General features: G+C 54.0%; 3 protein-coding genes across 3 annotated transcripts; 2 read left to right on the top strand and 1 right to left on the bottom strand.

Moving 5' to 3' along the window:
* The first annotated feature begins 1 nt into the window (after position 1).
* COQ9 (coenzyme Q9) lies at positions 2 to 6,777 on the top strand. The gene is made up of 9 exons (XM_042877260.1): positions 2 to 65; positions 974 to 1,145; positions 1,683 to 1,818; positions 2,157 to 2,299; positions 2,531 to 2,615; positions 3,763 to 3,867; positions 5,540 to 5,695; positions 6,061 to 6,114; positions 6,653 to 6,777. Exons 1-9 carry the CDS (start codon positions 2 to 4, stop codon positions 6,686 to 6,688), a joined length of 951 nt encoding a protein of 316 aa, XP_042733194.1. The 3' UTR covers positions 6,689 to 6,777.
* Positions 6,778 to 6,876: 99 nt separating this feature from the next.
* POLR2C (RNA polymerase II subunit C) lies at positions 6,877 to 14,306 on the top strand. The gene is made up of 9 exons (XM_042877127.1): positions 6,877 to 6,990; positions 7,161 to 7,210; positions 7,825 to 7,893; positions 8,009 to 8,061; positions 8,185 to 8,313; positions 9,322 to 9,373; positions 9,849 to 10,017; positions 13,059 to 13,133; positions 13,823 to 14,306. The coding sequence occupies exons 1-9, from the start codon at positions 6,905 to 6,907 to the stop codon at positions 13,965 to 13,967; spliced, it is 828 nt and encodes a 275-aa protein (XP_042733061.1). The 5' UTR covers positions 6,877 to 6,904; the 3' UTR covers positions 13,968 to 14,306.
* Positions 14,307 to 15,076: 770 nt separating this feature from the next.
* On the bottom strand, positions 15,077 to 19,006 carry DOK4 (docking protein 4). Its single transcript, XM_042877126.1, has 8 exons — positions 18,710 to 19,006; positions 17,817 to 17,924; positions 17,621 to 17,735; positions 17,428 to 17,547; positions 17,125 to 17,314; positions 16,570 to 16,708; positions 16,358 to 16,481; positions 15,077 to 16,286 (listed from the first exon to the last, which is right to left on the bottom strand). Exons 1-8 carry the CDS (start codon positions 18,773 to 18,775, stop codon positions 16,162 to 16,164), a joined length of 987 nt encoding a protein of 328 aa, XP_042733060.1. The 5' UTR covers positions 18,776 to 19,006; the 3' UTR covers positions 15,077 to 16,161.
* Between the last annotated feature and the right edge of the window lie 1,317 nt (positions 19,007 to 20,323).

Here is a 20,323-nt window from a genome sequence, read left to right as displayed (position 1 = left end):
GATGGCGGCGGCGGCGGCAAGCGGCCTGCGGCGTGCGGGTTGGCGGCTGTGGCGGGGCCGCGCGGGTGAGGGAGCGCGCGGAGCGCGACGGGTGAAGGGGGCGCGTGCCCGCGTGGGGCCGCGAGCGTGGCCGTGCGTGGGGCGGGGCCGGGGCGGGGCAAGGTGAGGTGAAGGGCAGCGGAGCGGTGCCGCGAGGGGGCGCTGTGGAGCTGCGGGGTCTCCCGGTGTTTGTCGCAGGGGCTGCGCGTCGCTGCCTGGGTGTGAGGGGATGCGGCAGGGAGAGCGAGTGCCGCCTTCGTGTGCGTGAGGGGAGTTAGGAGCGGGACAGGGAGCGACTCCGTCAGAAGAGGCCAGCAGGGACAGGGAGGTGATCGTCCCCCTCTGCTCTGCTCTTGTGAGGCCCCATCTAAAGTACTGAGTCCAGGTCTGGAGCCCCCAGGACAAACAAGACAGAGAGCTGTTGGAGAGGGCCCAGAGGAGGGCACAAAGGTGGCTGGACAGGGGGCTGGAGCACCTCCTCTATGAGGACAGGCTGAGGGAGCTGGGCTTATTCAACCTGGAGAAAAGAAGGCTGCAGGGTGACCTCATTGCAACCTTCAGTACCTAAAGGGAGCCTACAGACAGGAGGGAAGGCAACTCTCTGGAAGGGCAGATAGCAGCAGGACAAGGGGGAATGGCTTTAAATGAACAGAGGGGAGGTTTAGGTCAGATGTCAGGACACCGTGCTTTACTCAGAGGGCAATGAGGAGCTGGAACAGCTGCCCAGAGCTGTGGGTGCCCCATCCATCCCTGGAGGTGTTCAAGGCCAAGCTGGATCGGGCTGTGGGCAGCCTGAGCTGGGGCAAGCAACCAGCTTACAGAAGGTGTTGGAACTGGATGATCTTTTAGGTCCATTCCAATCTAAGCCATTCTGTAATTCTATGATTTTACCTTGTATTGGAGGGACACATCCCAGCCCTGATTTCCATTTCAGGACTCAGGTGCCAGCTGTATGCACCCCAGCGAGGCCTCCATGCCTCGGCTGCACTGAGAAGAGCCTCAGAGGAGCAGAGGAAGGACCCACCATCACCGTCCTCACAGCAGCAGTTTGACCCACAACAGGCAGATCCCCACCCGGAGCAGGAGGCGTGCAGTCCGCAGCACAGGTATCTCAGCTGCTCTCTGTAGTGCTGCTCAGAGCTCTGTGTGTCTCTCTCTAGTGCTGCCTGTAGGGTTAACGTGGCCTTGGCCTCGAGAAGCTGAGGCAGTGCCAACACCACCATCCATCAAGGACCTGGGATGGGACTTGCATTCATGGGGGAGCACCAGCCCTCACTGCTGGATTTCTTTGTAAATCTGCAGTTGTGGTGTGTATGTGTGTGTAACCAAAGGCCCCACTGGAAAAACCTAGAGTTAGTTTAGTCGTTTTTTGTTTTATTTTTTAAGAAGTGTGTTATCTGAGGCCAGCTGGTCTCCACGTCACCATCTGGATTGAGCTTTCTCTTATTTCCCTCTCCTCTCATGGTGAAGGGTCATTAGGAATCCCTTTTCTGGGAAGGAGAGGGAAGGATTTTACAGGAGGAGGTGAGATGTCTGCTATGAGCAGACCTTGGGACGTGTCCACACACAGCGAGCAGCTGGCAGAGCCCAGGTTGCTGTGCGTGGTGGTGATGTTCCCTCACTGTACCAATGCCTTCTCATAGTTACACTGGCCAGGGCGGCCAGGAGTCAGAGGACTATGAGAGCGAGGAGCAGCTGCAGCAACGAATCCTCACAGCAGCGCTGGAGTTTGTGCCTGAACATGGCTGGACAGCTGAAGCCATTGCAGAGGGAGCCAAGGTATGTGGGAGAGAAGCAAAGAACCAGATGGAACTGAAGTTCAAATACAGCCAGGCCTGCATGCTTCCCCCACATACGCTTGGGCCGTGTACCCCGGTCAGCAGATGGTATTGGGCAGGAACAAATCCCAACTAATGCAGGGTAACACTGTCAGAATTACGCTCAGGCACAACACAGTGATCCCAAAGAGAGAAAAATACATACAGAAAGAGCTTTTTTAATGCAGTATTGTTTTGTTTTAAATCGTATAGCATCACGTGCAGAATAAATACAACGTACTTCCTGGCTGGATCTTGCTTAGTGTGACCTGGTCTGTGCTTCTCCCCTTCTCCCTGCAGACCCTTGGTCTCTCTGCTGCTGCTGCAGGGATGTTTCAGAGCGACGGCAGTGAGCTGATCCTGCACTTTGTGTCTCAGTGCAACTCCAAGCTGTCTGACCTGCTGGAGGAGGAACAAAAACTAGTGCAGCTGGGCCAGGCAGAGTGAGTATTGGGTATAAAGAGACATCTTCCTTGGCAGGCACTAGCCATCCCAGCCACACTGGATACTTTTAAGTAAAGAACGTAAAGAATTTACCCAAACCATACCAGCTTCCCAGATGGAGAGTTAGTACAGGCATAGAGGATACGTAATACTTGGCATCTCTGTCACCGAGGTGGGAAAATGACTGATCTCTCAAGTTGATAATTGTTTATCTTGGATGTGCTTTGTAGGAAGAAGCCTATGGAGCAATTCCTGAGAGATGCTGTGGAAGCCAGGCTGAGGATGGTGATTCCATATATTGAGAAATGGCCACAGGTACAAAACGAATATAAGGATTGCATGTGTGTGCTTTTAAAACGCCCTGTGGCCTTCAACATGGTCTCCACCAGAATAGGTCAAGGTTGTAAGTGAAACCCTGGCTGGTTTCAAATGATTCACAGCCTTCAAGAGGACAGCAGCCCTGGAGGAAGGCAGTCTCTTTAGAACAACTATTTCTTGCCTTTCCAGAAAGGCAAACCTCTCCGTTTTTCACTCCACCCATCTGGGATCCCCGGGGAATAACACTTGGGTGTCTGCTCAGCTGTATTTACAGTGTCACTGCAGTGTCAGGCTCCCTGCAGCATTGTTCTAGCAGCACTGGGATCATCTGACAATTGTAAATGCAGAATTACTGCTTTGTTGCAAGAAACTGCCTGCTTACTATTGCAGGTGACAAACCCTTGACAACCTGAGGATAGCTCTGTGTACTGGGAAGCTTCTATGCTTCAAAATTCTTATGGAAGTTGCAAGTTATTCTTTGCAACATCAGAAAGGAATTGCAGCCACAATAACAAAGTTCCCAATCTCGGGCTGCAAAGGTCACTGCAAAGTTAGCCTTTCTTGTCCAGAGTCACTGCTGGCCTCTGGGTGGCTGAACCCAGCTCTCCTTGCAGAGAGAGAAGATAGGATTCATGTTTTTTTGTTACAGATTAGCATAGCTTGTCTGGTGAAGGATGGGGGTGGTTTGAAACTCTCTGGGCGTTGTTAGTATTTTCAAAGGCTGCAGGAGCTCAGGAGGGCCATTATGGCTGTCTGTTCTGCCTTTCATAGCTGCTTTGAGTTCAAAGTCAAATTCAGAGAAATGAGGTTTGCCTCCCTTCCCGCAGGGACGCAGCACAGGGGTGAGTCATCTTGGCCTGTGCCGTTTCTGTGCCTGGAGAGGCAGCTCAGGGAGCCAACACAGGAGCACTGGTGTCATGAGCACGGCTGAGTCATGAGCTGAGCTGCTGCACTGTGTGCTCTGTGCAAGTCTTGCTGCTTGGAAAGGCCAGTGCCAGTGAATAGAGCTTGGAGGTCTCACTGGGAGCTGGAGGCCAGTCAGCAGCAACAAGAAAAGATAACACAGCAAAGAAACATTGATCTGTTTCCACACAACATCCTCCTCTCTTTGACTCTTCCATTTATCTGCGTATTTCTTTCTCAGGCTGTCAGCGTCCTCTTGCTCCCACATAACATCCCTTCGAGCCTCAACCTCCTCACCAGCATGATTGATGATATATGGCACCATGCTGGAGACCAGTCCACAGATGTAAGTCCTTGCACCTTGCAGAGAGGCTCCTTCTGCCCATCCGCACCTCAGGAAAATGACGAGTAGAAACAGGCATTGAGCTGGGTCTCTCTTGATACAATCCATTTTTTGAATGAAGGAGATGCTTTCAGAAGTCCCCAAAGGTCTTCAGAAGCTGTACTATAGCTTCCAACAAGACACAGAAGCCAGCAGGGCAAATTATTTCCAATGGTTGTGCAAATTAAAAGGACCTGCTTTCAATTAATCAGCATTCTTTTTGGGGGAGACAGACAAAATTGTTAAGATTTTGATTGGATCCAATTCAGTTAGCAAGCAGTTGCCTCTTCCAGCAACAGCAGCATTCACAGATTTAACTTGAAAACTTTAAAGAATCTACCTAAAAATACAAGTAGCTTATTAAAGCTTTCATCTCTCTGGCAGGGAATAAAAGGAAATTATAACCTTAGTTAAAACAATTAATAAATTATTTTAATTCATATAGATGTAGGGAAAAGCTGCATGAACCATTTAACAAACTACTTTAATAAACTGCTTTTATCTGAGTATGAAAGAGAAATTACTGCAGTGGAAAATAAATAGAGGACAAAAAAAAATTAAAGGAATAATCTTAGAAAAAGAAAACCTGAAAGACTGTGATTGCATCAGGAACTGCAAGTCCCTTATGGCTTATGAAGGTCAAACAGACTCAGTTTCCTCACTGCTTTTGTGGGATGCTATACAAGGAGCAGGAGTTTGGTCTCAGATGCATTGGAGATCCGTCTGCAAACGGTGACCACTCACATCACCTCGTCCAGTTTGTGAGTGGTGATGCAGACAGCACAGCTTTCCATCTGACTGTTTTCAAAAGTAAATTAGTGTTTCCATTCTCCTGTTGCACTATAATCATGAATGGAACAGCCAGTATTTTTTTCTAGGCACTTGCACATTTTAATCACTGTAATGAAGGAAGCAGCGAATGAAGCTGAAGACCTGTTTTTAAACAAACACATTTTGTCTGTTAGTGAATCCAGAGCAACTGGAAAAGCTGAAGAGTTGGAGGTAGCTGTGCATTTTTGCACTGTGTAACCTGTTGGTGTAATACATCCTACAGCACTGCTGCCAGCAGTGTATGACACATCTAGTGACAGAGCAGGCAATACTGGTATTCCAGCGATAGGATTTGGGAAAGGTGCATCTCTGTGATCCCTTGCACAGTTCTGTCATCACTTTGTCCCCTTTCTACACTTTTGTACCTTGTGCAAAATGCACTTGGAGGTCAGATCTGGAATCTGAGCGTTGCATCTCCTGCTAGCAGCCTTTAACGCAAAACTCAACCCTCGCACAACGCTGCCAACCAGCTGGGTACGTTTGCTGTAGGTGCATACTTGCAACTAGAAGCAGGCGGTTCTGTGGTTTTATAGCCAGTACTCTCAATCTCTGCCTGCTGCCACAGGAGCAGCTGTGCTGTCAGATGTCCGTGCTGGCTGGCAGCCCATTGCGTCACAGAGGCGAGCTGCACTTTGTCAGGAAGGAATGCGTTGTCCGAGGGCTGTTTACTGAGCAGTTTCTCTGACCAGAGGCAGCCCAGTTGCTAACGATGAGGAGATGGCGTGTTGTTTTCCCTTGTGGTTCTGCAGGGCCGCTTTTGTGCCCCGTGCTCAGCTCATCTCTCTCTCCATCCGTGCCCTTGCAGTTTAACTGGTACACTCGTCGGGCCGTGCTCACTGGCATCTACAACACCACAGAACTGGTGATGATGCAGGATACGTCCCCTGACTTCGAAGACACGTGGCGTTTCCTGGAAAACAGAGTAGCTGATGCCATGAACATGAGCAGTGCAGCTCAGCAGGTAACACTGTGTGCCAGGCACACACAGCATCCCTCATGTACCAGCGTGTGTGCAGACAAGGCTGGCTGTTCCATCTCACGCTTGCTGAAAGACCCCTGGTGTACTGCAGTTCTGCATCAGTCATTGCTTATGTATGCTGCAGTAAAATAAGATGTAGGTGCCCCTCTTTGACTGATGTGATGATTAGGAGCTGTGTGCTGCTCCCAGGAAATCCCTTCCTTGTTTCTTATCTTCGGGTATCCTTCATCTGCAGCACTTGGCTTATATCAGCATCTTCCTGTAGCAAATGCATGTTTGTTGGCATCTTTGTGTTTGGGTACCCACAAGTGTAACTGCAGAGGAAAGCTAATTCTCCTGTCTCCTAGGTACAGTCAACTGGCAAAGCACTTGCCCAGGGCCTGATGGGAGCTGCAGTTACTGTAAGTAATGCTGAAGTCAGCGAGGCCATGAGGGCAGAATCTTTATGCTCCCTTCCACACTTAACACTAGCGTGTCTTCCCTCTTTAATCTAAATGACAGCATAAGGGAAAGTTGTTCTTTGTAGCTTAAATGCTCATAAAGATGATTTTCTTGGTAGTTTGGGCCCAGATTGCTTTTCTGTGCTGAGAAGAGTTGTAATACAGCATAAAACGAAGTCCAAAGCTGCAAGATGAGCTCATGATTAACAACACGAGAAAGCCAAACTGCCTGTTGCATAAACTAGACCTGGTTTTCACCATTTGCAGCAGCTCTCAAGCATTTCTACCTCCACCTGCAGTTACGGTTGGAGCATGGGAGCATTTCCCAGCACAGACACAGGGTTTGGGCGGTGCCATGGAGCCAGTGACTCCACGAGCAGTACGAGCCCCTTCTAATCGGGATTCTACACCACTGCGGGGCCCATTGCGGGCTACCCGCACCCTGCTGCGCTCCCCCCACTGCCTGGGTCTGACAGTGCCCCATCTTCTGCGCCCACAGATCACCAACCTGACGGGGCTGAACCAGCGCCGCTGAGGACGGAGCCCCGCGCTCCGAAGCCGCACCGGAGCGAGGATGGAGCGTCCTTTCCCCGCAGCACCAATAAAGCCCCGCACTCTCACCTCCGCACGCCTCCGTTCTGCTTCTCCCGCGGCGGGCTGGGTGGGTCGGGTCCTCCGAGCCGGCAGGAGGCGCGCGAGGGCGGCGGGAGGGGTGCGGCGGCGGCCTAGCAGAGCGCCATCGGGGGCGGCCATGCCGTACGCCAACCAGCCCACGGTGCGCATCACCGAGCTGACGGACGAGAACGTCAAATTCATCATCGAGAACACCGACCTGGCGTGAGCGGCGCCCCGGGTGGCCCGTCCCGAAGCCGGCTGAGGGGAGGGGGCGCAGCGGGAGGGCCTCGGTGGGCGGCGGGGAGGGCCTAGGCCTGGGCGGGCTGCGGGGCGGGCAGCGGGAGCGGCGTTGGCCCGCGGTTCTGCGCGCTGAACGGAGATGTTTCTTGCAGCGTGGCCAACTCCATCCGGAGGGTGTTCATAGCGGAGGTGCCCATTATAGGTACTGGTTTCTTTGCTGTTTTGTCTGGCGGTCGTCACGGCTCCTTTTGCCTTCACCCGGAAAGTTCTGTGTGCCCACATCAACCACTCAGCTGTCAGAGAACAGCTTAGGTTGGAGGGAGTCTTAAAGCTCATCGAGCGCCAATCCCTGCCGTGTGCTGGGTGCCCTCTATCCCACTGGAATCACAGAATCACCGAGGTTGGAAAAGACCTACAAGATGATCTAGGCCAACCATCCACTTGTCACCAGTAGTACTCACTAAACCGTGTCCCTCAACACAAAATCCAACACCTTGAACACCTCCAGGGTCAGTGACTCCACCACCTCCCTCCCTGGGCAGCCCATTCCAGTGCCTGACCACTCTTTCAGACAAATAGTATTTCCTAACGTAGTAATATTTCCTAATGTAAGGCTGCCTAGGATCCCCTTCAGTCTGGCCTTGAATGCCTCCTCCAGGGATGAAGCATCCACAACCTCTCTGGGCAGCTATACCAGGGCCTCAGTGCCTTCTGAGTAAAGGATTTCTTATACCTTACCTAGATCTACCCTCTGTTAGATTAGAGCTATTCCCCCTTGTCTAGCTTGTTCTCAGCTCATTTTGTTCTTCCTTGCAGCTATTGACTGGGTCCAGATAGATGCCAACTCCTCAGTGCTCCATGATGAATTCATTGCCCACAGACTGGGTGAGTGCCGGGCACAACTTGTCTCAGACTGTTGCAACACCTTTATCACAAGGCTGCTGTTCCTCTGCATTCCCCTCATCTCACCCAGCCGTGTCTCACTGCCCTCTTTCCACAGGTCTCATCCCACTCACCAGCGATGACATTGTGGATAAGATGCAGTATTCCAGGGTGAGTAAAGCAAAACATCTCAGGTGCTTGTTTCGGTGGTGGGTGCTCGATCTGATGGGAAGCCCCATAAATTCTTGCTGAGAGCACTTTGACATAAAGCACTTTGACCTGTGTCTGTTCCAGGACTGCACATGCGATGAATTCTGTCCAGAGTGCTCTGTGGAGTTCACCCTTGATGTCCGCTGCAACGAGGACCAGACGCGGCACGTCACATCCCGTGACCTCATCTCCAACAACCCCCGTGTCATTCCGGTCTGTGCCACCTCTGCCTGTCAGCATGTCCCCTCTCTGCATTCCCACTGAGCCTGGGGTGGCTAACGTGTGGGGTATGGACAAAAGAAGGCTTTCAGGAACATCTCATACTGCCTGAAATCCTCACTTAGAATATCATGGGAGCACAAAGCAGGAATATTTGCAGAAAGAGTTGTGTGCCATTGTCCTTTTTGCCGTCTCATTCTTCACTTGCTGTCTGATGACATCTAAGCCAGCATGGCCTTGTTAAAGCCTTACCCTGCATCCTCATCTCATGGGTGAGGCAGCCTATTCGTCTTGCCTTGAACACCAGGAGCAGGTGCACTTGTGTCCTCCTGTTGTGCTGCTGCATCCTTCTGCACGCTTGCTGCCAGAGCTCTGGCAAGGTCAGCCCCTTCAAATGCTTGGCAGGAGCCCAGAGACCCCCAGCTTTCTGAGTCTTGGCTCTCAGCATGGCAAGGTGTGAGGAGCCCGGGCCAGGGCAGCGCTGCCAAATGGCTCTTGCCCAGTCACCTTGGGGAAGGTTTGCAAAGCTAAAGCAGAACAGATGCAAAGGGGCTTCATGGAGAATATTTGAAAAAGCTGTCAGCTGGAAGGGCCCTGCTCTAATCCTGCATCCAGAGGTCACCGCAGCCTGGGGGCTGCTTCTGGTGGTGAAGATGGTTCCAGAGTGCCTAATTAAAGCAATAGATACAGCTTACTGTCTCTTGCTTCAGCTGTGCATCATCTTCCAGCAGTATCATGGGCAACTGAACTGTTGCAGAACCAAGCAGCTGCACTGGGCACAGGCTGTGACCCTCTTTATCCTGTGGGAGAGAGCAGTCTGGTGGAGCAGAATGTCACAAACTGAGTTGCAGCTGTCAAAATTGCCCTGATTTCCATTAAATAGGGTGGGCTGTGTTTGTTGCTGTAAGTCACTCTGCAGTGGCTCTCTGCAGGCATTTTGTAGGTAATGCTGTCTGTGAGGTTGGCATTTTCATTTGTTTCCTTGCTTTTGTTCTCCTGCAGGTAACATCTCGGAGCAGAGACAACGACCCCAATGACTACGTGGAGCAGGATGGTGAGTTGCACTCAGCAGGGAGTCAGAGCTGCTGAAGGAAATGAGTTTTCCTCTCAGTCTCTCTGTACCCCATCCTTTGTTTACTCGTTGTGTAAACCTGGAACTGACATCTAAAACTGCCAGTTGAGAGTCACCAGCATCAGCAGGGTTAGCATTTTGTGTTAGTAAACAAACAAGTGTCCTGTGTCAGAGAGCACTGCTCTCTTCAGCTTTGAGAACGTAGAAAACAAAAATGCTAAGTGCTGCAGCATGTACTTCGGGGCCTAAGCTGTGCTTTTGGGCATGCCTGCAACTTTTATACTTTGCAAGATGTTCCTTAGCTACTCTGGGGACACAGAGAGCCCCTCTAAGAGCCCGAGCAAGGCCTGGCTTCTGGTGGCACGGTCCTGGGCACTAATCATTCCTGCCTTTTCCCTTGTGCCATCCTGCACGCTCATTTCTTCTCATCAGCCTTCTCACACTGGCTTTTCTGTAGACATCCTGATTGTGAAGCTGCGGAAGGGCCAGGAGCTGAAGCTGAGAGCCTATGCCAAGAAGGGCTTCGGCAAGGAGCACGCCAAGTGGAACCCCACAGCAGGGGTGGCCTTTGAGTACGACCCAGACAACGCGCTGAGGCACACGGTGTACCCAAAGCCAGAGGAGTGGTACGTCATGGTTGGCTAAAGCACATGGCCAGGCTGGCCCTGTTTGGGGTGCAAGATGCAGCCTGAAGGCCAACCTGCAATATCCAGTGCAATCGCAGCCGTAGAGCTTCAGTCTGACACTCGAGGCCTGCTGAACCTAATTGCTGGGGTGTCTCTGTAATCTTTGTTTCACTGCTGTTGGCCCCCTGGGATAAACGAAGGCTGCATCAGTCAGGAAGGATTTAAGATTTCCCAGGTGACACTCAGTTTCCCCCACCTTCTGAAGAGCTCCTACACAGCAGTCAGATGCTTTGTGTAGGGAGAATGAAGAGCACCTGAGTAACAGATAAACCAGCCACATAAAGCTGATCCAACCACCCACTTGCATTAGAACCTGTGCCACAAGAAAAGCACGTGAAGTATTAGTAATTGGCAGTTACTGGGTCTGTTAGTCGCCAACACAGATCAACTATTTGGAGAGAACAAGAATAGTGACAACCTGGGCTGTGCTAATTGCGCCCTTGTGGAATTTGTGATCTCAAACAAAGAGTACAGTCATGACCCTTAATTTTAGGAGAGCAAATTCTCAGTTTTGTAAGATATTAATGGGTGGAACCCCCTGAGAAATTGTCCTTTGGGATAAAGGAGCAGAAGAGAGCTGGCAGCTCTTCAGAGATGTTTTTGTTAGGACACGAGAACTCTTAATTCCCATTTATAAGAGATCAGGCAAGGAAGGCAGGAGACCAGCGTGGCCAACCTCCTGGTCAAAGGAAGGAACTACATAGGCAGCGGAACCAGGGCCACGTATCCTGGGAAGAAAATAGAGATGCTGCACAGGTGTATAGAGATGGGTGTAACAGCAGAGACCAACACAATAGGAGGACATTAGAAAAGAAAGAAGGGAAGTGCTCACCTGTCTCTGAAGATCTAGACTCACAGTAAAAGCTCCACAAAAGAGGAATCTCCAACCAGAGATCCTTCCCCAGTGGCAGCCAGCCCTTAAATGAGGTCTAAGAGAGGTGCAGCCAGGCTCCACCCCTTCCTGTCACACAGCTGAACTGCGTTCACCTGTGCTCCCAGGACTGACCAGGTCCTTTCCCCAGGTGCTCCATCAGTGGTTCAGGAACTCAGTAGTTACTGTACAGTTGGGAAAACTAAGGAAGACAGGGACTTGGCTGGATAGCCACATTCAAAGAGTTACAGTCAACACAGTGTCCAAGCAGAAATAGTACAGCTTCAAGGCTGGGTGGTCTTTAAGGGTTCCTTTGAAGCCAGAGCATTTTGTGATTCTGTCATTTTAGCCCAGGGCATAATTTGGGTCACTAAGCGTCACTTTTTCTTGTACAAACTCACATCTTAGTGACCACCCAGCAGACATGCTGCCATTGAGCACACTGGAGCTGGCAGCAGAGAGGCACAGGGTGCTTCAGCTGAGGCAGCAGCGAGCAGGAGCTGGAAGGGACAGCAGATGAGCTGCTGTGACTGCAGGGCAGCAGGCAGAGCTGCCAAGGTTGGGAAGACCTCAGTGCAGAAGCAGGATTTGGTGCAGGGACTGCAGAAACCGGGGGGAACAGAAGCCTGAGCGGAGCTGCAGCTGGACAGGAGGCCGTGCAGCAGAAGGGGCTCAGCAGGTTTTCCTCCTGCCCAGGCCCTGCATTGCCAGGCTTGACTCCAAAAAGGCCTGTTGCTCTTCCTCGCTGTCCGCTTTGAGCCTGCACACTCAAACGCATTGCCTTGTTTATGTTGCCCCTTGCTAAGGCAGCTGTCAGTAAAGGAGCTGCTGGGAGCAGCAGTTAGCCTGTATTCCACACCTCCAGCTGTCTGCCAGGTGTTTTCTGTCACAGGGAGTCTGCCCGCAGCAATCCCAGGCCATTTTTATGGGTGGAAGGAACAAACCCCAAAGGAACAAACCCCAAAGGAACAAACCCCAAAGCTTGGCTTTGATGGGCTCTGCAGGACGCCTCTGTGGGCTGGTTCAGTCAGTCTGGGTGGGGGTGGGCCAAGCAGGCTGCTGCTCTGCAGTATCTCTGCCACGAGCACATCAGAAGTGTTGGTGTGCAGGACCTGCCTCTGTCACCGTCACTTTGGGAGCAGAACTGGAGAGTTCTGTAATTGCCAAAGGATTCGTGGCAGGAAAATGGCACCGAAATTTGTTTGATCGTTTGGGTTGGAGGCTGGATGGTTGCGAAGCAGGAACGTCTCTGTGATGTGGAATTTCAAATCAGGATTTGAAATAATTTTAGGCTTCGTTGTGGTGCTGCAAAAAATTCTCTGGTTTCATGTCTGTAGTGCTGGATGTTAAGAAGTGACAGGTTGAGGCCGCGTCCCTTTGCAGCGAGGCGTTACCCGTCTGGGTGGCCCAAGGCAGTGCTGATGCAGATTCCTTTGTCTGGTGGCAGACTGGGCTGCGTCCTCATGAGCCTGGAGTTTGGTGCAGCAAGCTGGGTGCCTGGAAACAGCTCCTGAGAGGTTCTTGACAAAATCTGTGTCAAAGCTTGAAGGACCGAAAGAAATGCTGATTGCTGTTGGATTGCTGTGTGTTCCCTGATGATAATGGATTTCTTTCCAAGTTCATCTTGCTCCTGGTGAAGACAATACAGAGACAAATGCCTCTGCTGTCCAAGGATAGTGATTGTTTTGGTTTTGGTTTTACATACTCGCTGTGTTTTGAGCTGTTGGCAGAGCACTGGAATGCAGCTGGACTCTCAAAGCAGACGTGGTGGAAAGAGATGCAGTCTCTGCCCCGTTTTCAGTAAGAGATGATGTGGCAAGTAACGTGAAGGTCCATAAATGCTTTATCTTTCCCAGCAGTTTGTTGCAGGTGAAGGCTTTGGTTGGGAAGCGCAGTTTTATTGAGGACCACTGATGACAGGACATGAGGATCCGCCTTTCTTGGCCTCACTGGGTCTGAGGGAGGCCAGCAGGAGAACGTGGTGGGCATGGAATTTCCTATCTTGGCTTCTCAGACTGCTCAAGGCAGAGGAAATAGAAAGGGCTACATTAATTTGAGCTCTTTTCCATGACTTGATCCGATGCTGACCTTCCCTGCTCTCTGATTCTAGGCCCAAGAGTGAATACTCGGAGATTGATGAGGAGGATGCTCAGGCTCCATATGACCCCAATGGGAAGCCTGAGAGGTAAGGGAGCTGGACGTGCTGCTGGGAGGTGGGGGATCGAGCTGGGTGCACTGCATTTGCTGTTGGTGTGAGTCAGATATGCTACACCAGAGTTTGCCAGCACAGAGAGCTGCTGCTCCCTAAAAAGCAAAGCAGGAGTTGCAGTTAACTGGTGATGTGCCCAGGCCTGGCAGGTTTTGCCCTCTGGGAGGTACTAGGTGACTCTTCTGAGTTCCTGTTACCAGGTAGAGCATTGCAGTCAGGAGGCTTGGAGAGATGGCTTAGGGTGATGTCGGAGACACTGATGTCATCAGCAGTATTATTCACCCGTGTGAGTCTCTCATGCTCTGATTGCTGTTGCTACCCTCTCTTCCAGGTGATATGTGCTGCAGGAGTGCCTGCAGCCAGACAGCCACTCTTAGCTTCCTGGTGCAGCTTTCGCATCACATAGCTGAGAAGAGAAAATCTCACAAGTGCTCTTGCATCTTGGAGGGTCCTGAGGGCTGCTCTGAGCTCTGTGGGGGTCTGTGGCTGCTACTGTAGCAGGGCAGTGCTGGCTTGTGCCCAGCTGGGAGCTCAGCAGTGCTGGTGGCTGGGGCTCCCAGCAGATCTCCCTGTGGTGTGTCCTGGTGAGCTACAACTGGGTGCTCTCAGGTTTTGCTCCTCTGCACAGAGCACTTGATAACTTCCTCCCCAACTTGTACCCTCAGGTTTTATTACAACGTGGAGTCTTGCGGCTCTCTGCGCCCTGAAACCATCGTTCTGTCTGCGCTGTCTGGCCTGAAGAAGAAGTTGAGTGACCTCCAGACTCAGCTGAGCCATGAGATCCAGAGTGACGTGCTCACTATAAACTGAAGTGGCCCTTTGCAGGAGATTGTCCAGGCAGCAGTGATGCAGAAGGTTCTTGCCTCTGCCTGGCAGCACTCTGGGCTGAGGGATTGTTTCCTCATCTCCCTCTGCTTCTCCTGGTGCAGATCTGCTTGTCAGCAACACTTCTCAGAGAAAGCCATGGTGACACATAGGGTAAAGCAGGAACAAAGTCTTTGCTGGGGTAGGGATGGGCTTTGTCTCTGAGGCCAGAGTCTTGGACTGTAGTCACATAGTGTTTGGGACTGGGAAGCGTGTACCTCAGTTACACAACCCTGTCCTGTTTGTATGTCTATTCCTGTACTGAATAAAGTCTAAACCCCTGTGTTCAGTCGTCCCTGAAAGCTCATCCGTGCAGGAGGAGATAACACATCGTTTAGTTCTCTCCACTAGACATTAACTTAATGAGACCTGCTTTGGAGCGAGCATTGCTCTGTAACTGCCAATTGCTGCTCTTGAACTGCTAAGGTCTGTGATCTACTAAGGATGCCAGAACCCCTGCAGCAGGTAATGCTGTCCCTTAGAGTTCCAGCACTGTGTTTAAAGCGGATGGTCAAGGCTGGGCTGCTAAGAGCCACGTCAAATGAGGCAGTGTGGCAGGGAAGGGGGGCCAGGGAGCCTTAGCTGTGTTTAAAGGCTCCTTTGGAGCAGACTCTACCCCTGTGCCCTGTAATCTGTATGTCATGGGGTTTGGGAGAGGCTGTCCCTAGTAACCCCAGCTGGTTACAAACAGCTCTGGCTGTGCCTGCAGCATGCAGGGGCTGAGCTGGCTGTGTGCTGAGCCACAACAGTGGCTGGAAGGCTCCAAGAACTGCCCAATTCCTTCTCCCCTTCCTCAGCACTCAGGATATGAGGTGAGCTCCTCGGTGATACTGCTGAGAGAGTGTGAGCAGGACTTGCTGTGCCCCTCTCCCCTCCTCAGCTCTTTCAGGGCTTCCTTTGGAATGTCCTTGCAGGCAGAACAAAGCTTTGAGCCAAACACGCTGCCTGTAGCATGAGGAAATCTCCCCTGCTCAGCATTTTTGGCTCTCTGGCATGCGATACTCCAACACGTACTTCCCAAGCGCCTTTGGATGGAACAGACAAACAGGAAGGGTGGATAAGGGTTGTTTATTCATTGAGCAATTCCTTAAAAAAAAAAAAAAAAAAGAGAAAAAAAAAAAAAGAAAACCCGAATATTTTTTGGTAATAAATGTGAAATCTTTTCCAGATGAGGCGTGCAGCCAGGAAAAGAGCAGGTTACACCCCTGACCAGAGGGTGGCCAGTGCCCAGGGACCCATATGCACCCGCAGCTCCCCAGCCCCATCCACAAGCTACACAGACCCAACACACAGTATTTACAGGCCACAGACCACAGGTTCCCACATCACAACGCTCCCTGCTCCCAAAGCACACACCTGGAGCTTTCAGGGAGGAAATAAAACCACCAACCAACCAAACCAGACCGAAAGAAGAAAGAAACACCGAGGGTTGCACTGCAATAAAAAGATAGCCCTTCTAAAGGAGTTCAATAAATAGGAGAACTAGAAAATCAATTGCTTTTCAGTTCAGTCCATTAAGCCCAGCTCCCCTGCGCGAGGTCTTTCACCTGCTCCCACTGCTCCCCGCTGGCTGCTACTGGCCACAGTCAGTGCCTGGGTTGCCCCCGGCAAGCGGGCACGGTGGTGGCACATGTGTGGGTTGGGGTACAAAGCTCAGCCCCCAGCCCGGCCCGAGGCCTCGGTGCAGAAGGACAACCAGTTTCTCCTGAGACATCCCAATCCTGCAGCGTTCAGAGCTCTCTGCAAAGTGCCACGTGAGCTGGGCGCAGTGCCACGGCCGGGCAGTGCCGTCCTTCCTTCCTACCTGCAGAAAATCGGCCCAACCTCTTCGCCCCCGCCTCTTTTCCATCTCCCAGCCCCGGAGCCGAAGATCTCTGTGAGCATCTCCTCTTTCTGAGGTCTCCTCGGGGGCGATGAACTTTGCGTCCGCGTGAGAAGGAAATATCTGACTGTATAATATGGATAGGCAATATATATTTGAAGTCACTGAGCGCAGCCAGCCGTCACCTCCTGGAGCTTCAGGCCGGGCTGCCGGGCCCGGAGGATGCCCCCATGCCATCTCTGTGCAAACAAGGGCTCTGCGCTTCCCAGGGCCCGGACACCCCTGGAAGGGAAGGAAGGGGCTGCAGAGCACCCCCCATCACGGGGACGAGGTGGGCTCCCTGATCTCAGGTTGGTCACCGCCGGGGGGCTTTGGCTTCAGCAGGATGAACCTGTCGAGGAGGTCGGTGTCCGAGCCGGCCTGGGCGCCTGCATAGGGCTCACCTGGAGACAAAGCACAGCGTGGGGATGGCTGAGGGGCTGCGGGATCCCTGCTGGGTCCTGAGGACACTCACCGGCATAGCTGGAGGACTCGGCCATGTTCTGCGAGCCGGTGATGTGGTGCCAGTAGGCGCTGCGGGGCAGCATGGTGGTGGGCGTGCAGGGGTAGGAGAAGGGCTCGCTGCCCTTGTTCAGCAGCTGGGGGTGAGCACGGCACACACGTGAGCCCACCCCGCAGGGCACGAGCCGCCCCAGGTGACCCACCATCCCACGGGCCGTGCCTCACCCTGACGTTCCTCTCCATCTCCAGCAGGACCCGCTTGTGCTGCTCGGCGATGGCCAGCGTTGCGCTGTGCACACGCTGGTAGATCTGCTCGCCTTCCTGCGTCTGGAAGGTGTAGAGACCCTCTCCTGCATCGCACATCCTATGGGGTCAGAGCAGAGGGGCATTACAATGGCACCCACAATGGGGTGGGCCAGGCCTCAGCACAGCCCCCCAGCACCCACGGGTGCTCTTCCCAGCCAGCATCATCCTGCAGCCGGCCCCGCCGCCCCCTCCCCTCGTGCCGGGCACGGTGAGTCAGCGGAAGCCATAGGGCCGGGATGAAAGGAAAGATCATGTTTCTTCCCCTCTGGAGCTGGTAATTAGCAGGAAAGTTCCTAATATAGCCAGGCCTGGCGGAGCCTAAGCGGCTCCCCCCATGGCTCCTGCAGGGCTGGGTGCGTGGGTGGCCCCGGGAAGGGCCCGGAGCGGCCCTACAGCTATGGGGCACCCTATGGCAGCCCTCAGCCCGGCGTCAGGCCTGGGGGGGGATGCTGGGTGTGCCCGTCTCCATCTCACCGTCCCGCCTCGAAGGTGAAGCGCGTGGCGTCGCGGCCGTAGCGGCGCAGGGAGCAGAGGGGCCAGGAGAGCAGCTTGAGGCGCGGGTTGTGCGTGTCCCAGAGGTAGATGTTTTCGTGGGTGATCTGCAGCTTGCACTCGCCGTACACGTCCAGGTTGGGGCAGGGGAGGAGGAACACGTTGAACCGGTCTGGGAAAAAAAAAATAATAATAATAATACACTGAAAAAAAAAAAAAACAGAAAACCCCAAATCTCAGCACGGCCGCAGTAGGGCTGAGCCCAGTGCCCCACGCCATGCTCACCCGTCTGCTCGCACTGCACGCCGGCCGCCAGCAGGTCGGGCTCCCCCAGGCTGATATCATTGAGACGGGCACCCAAGCACTCCACCGACAGTGCCTTGTACCACTCCTCAGCCTCCAGCTCTGCAAGGCACACAGCGTGGCAAAGCGAGGCCTCATGGCCTGGCATCGCCCAGCCCGCAGCGTCACCCCGTACCCGAATCGCAGGTGAAGGTACGTGCAGAATCGTCGGTGAAGACGATGGCCACCGCCTGCCTCTTGGTCTCCTTGGGCAGCCGCGTGATGCACTTGACGTTGCTGATCTCGGTCACCTGGAGGGGTGGCACGGTGTCACCGGGGCAGTGCTGGGGGGCAGGGTTGATGCATGGCACCCCCTGGCTGAGGCTGCTCACCTTGGGGCAGCCCCGCAGGCACGCTGCCTTCTCATCTGGGTACTTCTCCAGGCGCTGGGGCCCTTTGCTGGAGGATTTGCGGAAGACGAGCCAGCACCGCCGGTAGATCTGCGGGTAGAGATGAACCATGCGTCCCCTTCCCCTGCAGAATAGCTCTTTCCCCACCAACCCTATGGGATTTCCATGCCTGGGAGTAGAGGAACCTCAGGTACACCTGGTGCTTGCCATCTCTGGTTTCCCCATCCCCAGGTCAGGGATGCCCATGGGGTCCATTGGTCCCCTTCTACCATCCTGGGAACAGGAGAGGACACTGGGGTCCGGGCAGCCCCGGTGTCTCTGCATACAGCCCCCTGAAGCCCCCACCTCGCAGACCTCACACAGCTCCATCCCGCTGTCTGCCCCCATCCCATCCCCATCCCCTAACCCTGCAGGGGTGATGAGACCACTGTGTCCCCCTCCCATCCTCCCCCCACCCCACACTCGTTCTTTGTTCTCCCTAATTAGCGTGAAATTACCCAGCATGCTCCGAGCAATGGAGGTGGGTGGGGGGCTGGCCCCGCTCCCCCTTCCATGAGAGCTGTAACCCCCCATTTTGCAGCTGCTGTGGGGCATCCCCCCCCCAGCGCTGCTGGGAGCAAAGGGAAACCGAGGCACGGCACTCAGCGGGATGGCTCGGCAAGCAACAAGTGTCCCCTCCCCCTCCTGCCCCCTCCTCCCCAGTCTACACGCAGACCCAAAATAACGCTTTTTTTTTTTTTTTTTTACCCAAAACGCCAGGGACGCCGAATGCCGTGAGCGGCAACGTGGAAGGATCCCTGGCCACGTCGGCTCTCACGGCATTTGGAGCCCATGGAGCATCCCTCCCCGCCCCCTTACGGCCCCCACTCACTCACCCCCAGCTTTCTGCTCTTCATCCTCACGTAGCCTTGCTTGATGATGTCGTTAAAATTCGTAGCCATGGCGGAGCCCGGCTCCCCCTTCTCCTTCCTCTTCCTCCCTCCTTCACCTGAGCTCCCGTTTCACCGCCGCCTCCGCCCCGGCTTTGTCTCAGCGGCGTTCCCCATCGTCTCCCCACTGCCACGGGTTCCCTTCTTGGGAAAGAGAAACGACAGATAGACGGGAGACGGTGACATCTTCCTCCGTCTCTCCTCCTCCTCCTCCTCCTTCTCCTCCCTTCCCTCCGCTGCTGCCTGAACCATCGCAGTGGAACAGTCCGACGTTAACCCCTGCACTTCCTCTCCTTCCACCCGGGCAGCGGAGTAGCTGCGACCAACCACAGTGCCGTCAGTAGGGTTCAGAGTTATTACCCCAACCTTTCCGAGGTGGGCACGGGGCCAAAGCGGAGCCATTCACTGCCACACAGCCCCATTCACTGCCGCACGGCCCCATTCACAAGCACTGATCAGCTCAGCTCCACCTTGGGTGGCAGTGCTGTGCCAGCCTTCATCTCTCCTCCTCCTCCTTCACCCAGGCAGGGCAGCAGCCCTGATATCCCCGATCCACAGCATCAATAGGGTTCTCATACCCATATCTGCCAAAAGGGACACATGATCCCACACCTGGCTCCCTGCCCCAGCCTTGCACCCCATACCTGAGCCCCATATTTGAGTCCCAGCCCTCAGCCTCATACCTGAGCCCCAGCCATAGCCCTGAACTCCATACCTGAGCCCCATACCCGAATCCCAGCCCTCAACCTCAGCCCTCAGCCTCAGCCCTGAGCCCCAGCCTCAGCCCTGAGCCTCATCCCCAAGCCCCCATCTTCAGCCACATCCCCACACCCCTGCAGCACCCCGAGCTCTACTCCCTGTCAGAGCCTCTCACATCACATCCTGGAGCCTCGGTGGTAAATAATGAGTGCAATTCAAAGGGAGATGAATAACCAACAGCATTACTCAGAAGCCAAACACCGTTGGCAAAGGCAGAAAAGGTGCCAGGTTGCACCCAGCTCTCCCATAGCCACAGCCTATGGAGCAGGGACACCTTCACCAGTGGGACCAATGTCCCCAGGCCACGTCTCCAGTGCCACCACCATCACCGTGGGATAGTATGGGGATGGAATGGGACAGAACGGGCTCAGCTCTGCCTCTGTCCCAGCAATGGGAAGGGGAGGGCAATGCCCTGACCCCACACTGTGGTCACCCATAAGGTCTCCATTGCTCAGCTCTCACTGAGCCCTGGGTGAGTCCAGGGTTGAGGCAGGGAGAGAGAGATGAGGGAGGCTGGAGGGCATCCGGGGAAGGGGTGCACGTGGTGAACGCAGGGCCGAGGGGATGCCGGCCACCACCCCCATCCGGGGATGGAAAAGCCCCCGAGGGCAACAGTAACCTAGGAAACAGGCAAGGGATGCTCGGCTGTCGGGCTCCACACTGCACCCCTAGAGCCCCCCCCTCAGTTTCCGTCACCCCCGCAGCCCCCCAACACGTGTCAGCCCCCACAACCCCAGCCTTACCCGACTCCACCGCTGCAGGCTGCGGCCCCGGCGTCGGGCACTGCGAGCACGGCAGCCG

The sequence above is a fragment of the Lagopus leucura genome, unplaced genomic scaffold (assembly GCF_019238085.1).
Source record: "Lagopus leucura isolate 7727_CA_CO unplaced genomic scaffold, USGS_WTPT01 Super-Scaffold_100017, whole genome shotgun sequence".
NCBI lineage: Eukaryota > Metazoa > Chordata > Aves > Galliformes > Phasianidae > Lagopus > Lagopus leucura.
The sequence above is the reverse complement of the archived record's forward strand: the minus strand, read 5'-3'. Positions and strand labels throughout refer to the sequence as shown.